This window comes from Octopus bimaculoides, chromosome 23, assembly GCF_001194135.2.
Source record: "Octopus bimaculoides isolate UCB-OBI-ISO-001 chromosome 23, ASM119413v2, whole genome shotgun sequence".
In the NCBI taxonomy this organism is placed as follows: Eukaryota; Metazoa; Mollusca; class Cephalopoda; order Octopoda; family Octopodidae; genus Octopus; species Octopus bimaculoides.
Genome location: NC_069003.1, coordinates 24,438,740 through 24,441,074, shown reverse-complemented (window position 1 = coordinate 24,441,074; position 2,335 = coordinate 24,438,740). Strand labels below are relative to the sequence as shown.

At 35.5% G+C, this 2,335-nt stretch overlaps 1 protein-coding gene across 1 annotated transcript in view; it reads right to left on the bottom strand.

Moving 5' to 3' along the window:
* LOC128250643 (T-cell immunoglobulin and mucin domain-containing protein 2-like) overlaps positions 1 to 424 on the bottom strand; it is a 5,994-nt gene extending 5,570 nt beyond the window's left edge. The window contains exon 1 of the mRNA XM_052976163.1: positions 243 to 424. Coding sequence (XP_052832123.1) covers positions 243 to 303 — 61 coding nt within the window. The 5' untranslated portion in view covers positions 304 to 424. The remainder of the gene's footprint in view (positions 1 to 242) is intronic.
* Between the last annotated feature and the right edge of the window lie 1,911 nt (positions 425 to 2,335).

The window sequence follows — 2,335 nt, the reverse complement described above, 5'->3', positions numbered from 1 at the left end:
ATATATATATATATATATATATATATATATATATATATATATATATATACATATACATATACTTGTATGGCTGGTGAACAGTCGATTGTGCCGATCTATGTACTTGACCGTTACCTATTCTATCGATCTCGTTAGGATCTGAACATAGAATTTACATTTAAATTTACATTAGGATATGTCAATCCTTCCAACAACTCCTCCAAATCAAACATATAATAGCCAAAAGAAATAATCTAACTTACATGTAGCCAAAGCTGAGGCGAAAAGTCCACACAAAAGTAGCAAATATAATGTTTGTGACATTCTGGCGTTGGTTTCTCCGAAACAAAATAGCCTTTCGATTCTTGGCCGTTCAAAGGAAATGCAGATCCAAAAGATAAAGCAACTGAAACTCCTTTTTAAATAAGAATATATTACAACCCACTATTGATTACGCTGTATCTAATTAGTATATGTGATGTGGGGGTGAATGTCTGTGTGTATGCGTGCATGATGTGTGTGTGTGTGTGTGTGTATGTGTGCGTGATGTGTGTATGTGTACACGTGTTAAATTAAATATTTATATCTACGAATAAAGACCTGTTGTCCCCTCCCCCAGTATGCTTCTGTATATGTATGTATGTATGTATGTATGTATGTATGTATATATACATATATATATGAATGTGTGCGTGGTGGTGCATATGTATATATATATATATATATATATATATATATATATATATATATATATATATATATGTGTGTGTGTGTGTGTGTGTGTTTGTGTGTGTGTGTGTGTGTGTGCATCTATATATTTGTGTTTATGTATATATATGTATGCATATATATATAATATTACGTATATGTATATCTATATATGTATATGTACGTGTACATATATACATATATACAATACACACACATACATATATATATACACACATATATGTGTGTGGGGGGTGTATGTATGTATGTATTTTACTCTATACTGTTTGTTGTGTATTCACGTTAAGACATACGTGCATGTCTATATGCGTAGATACGCGTATATACGTGAGCATATGTGTCAGCGTCTATTCATGTTACTGCGTGACTGTGTCTATAAGCTAAGGTTGTATATGTGCATGTATATATGTCTTTGTTTATTCATCTCTATATAAATGATAATCTTTTCCACAATTGGATTTTCTGTCCGAGAACAATAGCAAACAGCAGCGTCAGACGTAAGGATTCTAATTAACTGGTCTTCGGTGTATTCCTTTAGTGTGAGCGTGTGTGTGTGTGTGTGTTTGTGTGTGTGTGTGTGTTTATGTGCCGGTGTTTGGGTGTGCGTGACTTCAGCCATTCGAGATGACGGTCTTTAGAACCAGCAGTTGTAGTAGCAGTCATGTAAGCAATCTTAGTTTTATTTACATTAAAATGATGATGATGATGGATAATGACGACGACGACGATGATGATGATGATGCCACTGATGGTAATGACAATGATGATGACGCTGATGATGATGACAACGACGACGGCGATCATTACGATAATGATGAGACGGCGTGGACTATGACGATGATGATGACGACGACGATGATATACTGTGTAATAATTATTTCAAATTTTGGCTCAAAATTAGCATTTTTCTTCTTTTTGGAAGTTGGCAGTTGGTCGACACTCGACCCCCAGTACTTTATTTCATCGAATCCCGAATGAATAAAATGCAAAATTTGATTTCACGGAATTTGAACTCAGAATGTGAGGATCTGGAAGAAATGTCGTAACCCATTTTTACCTCCGCCTTCGCAAAGGCAGAGGTATTGTTTTTCAGTCGTGTTTGTTCGTTTGTTTGTCCATGGACAAGATATCTCAAGAACCACTGGATGGATTTAGATGAAACTTTCAGGGATGTTTGGCCTCGTGACTGGCACACACTGATAAGATTTTGGGATTGATCCGGTACCGGACAAGGATTCTGGATTATTTTTCCTGTTTTTTTTTTTTTTTTTTTACTTAATTTTTGAGAGCGGTCGGGTTCATTTTTAGTATTTTCTCTGAGTGCTCTTGTCTTTTGTTTTACGTTTCTGCTAGGATATATTTAAATCAATAATTTTATAACTGGTTTCAAATTTTGTCACAAAGCCAGCAATTTCAGTGGCGGGGGTAAGTCGATAACAACGACTTCAGTGTTCAACGGGTACTTATTTTATCGACCCCGAAACGACGAAAGGCAAAGTTGACCCCAGTGGAATTTGAACTCAGAACGTCAGAAGAGATGCCGCAAAGCATTTTTTAACGATCCTGCTAGGATATATTTAAATTAGTAATCTGATAACTGTTTGAAGGCGGTGAGCTGACAGAATCG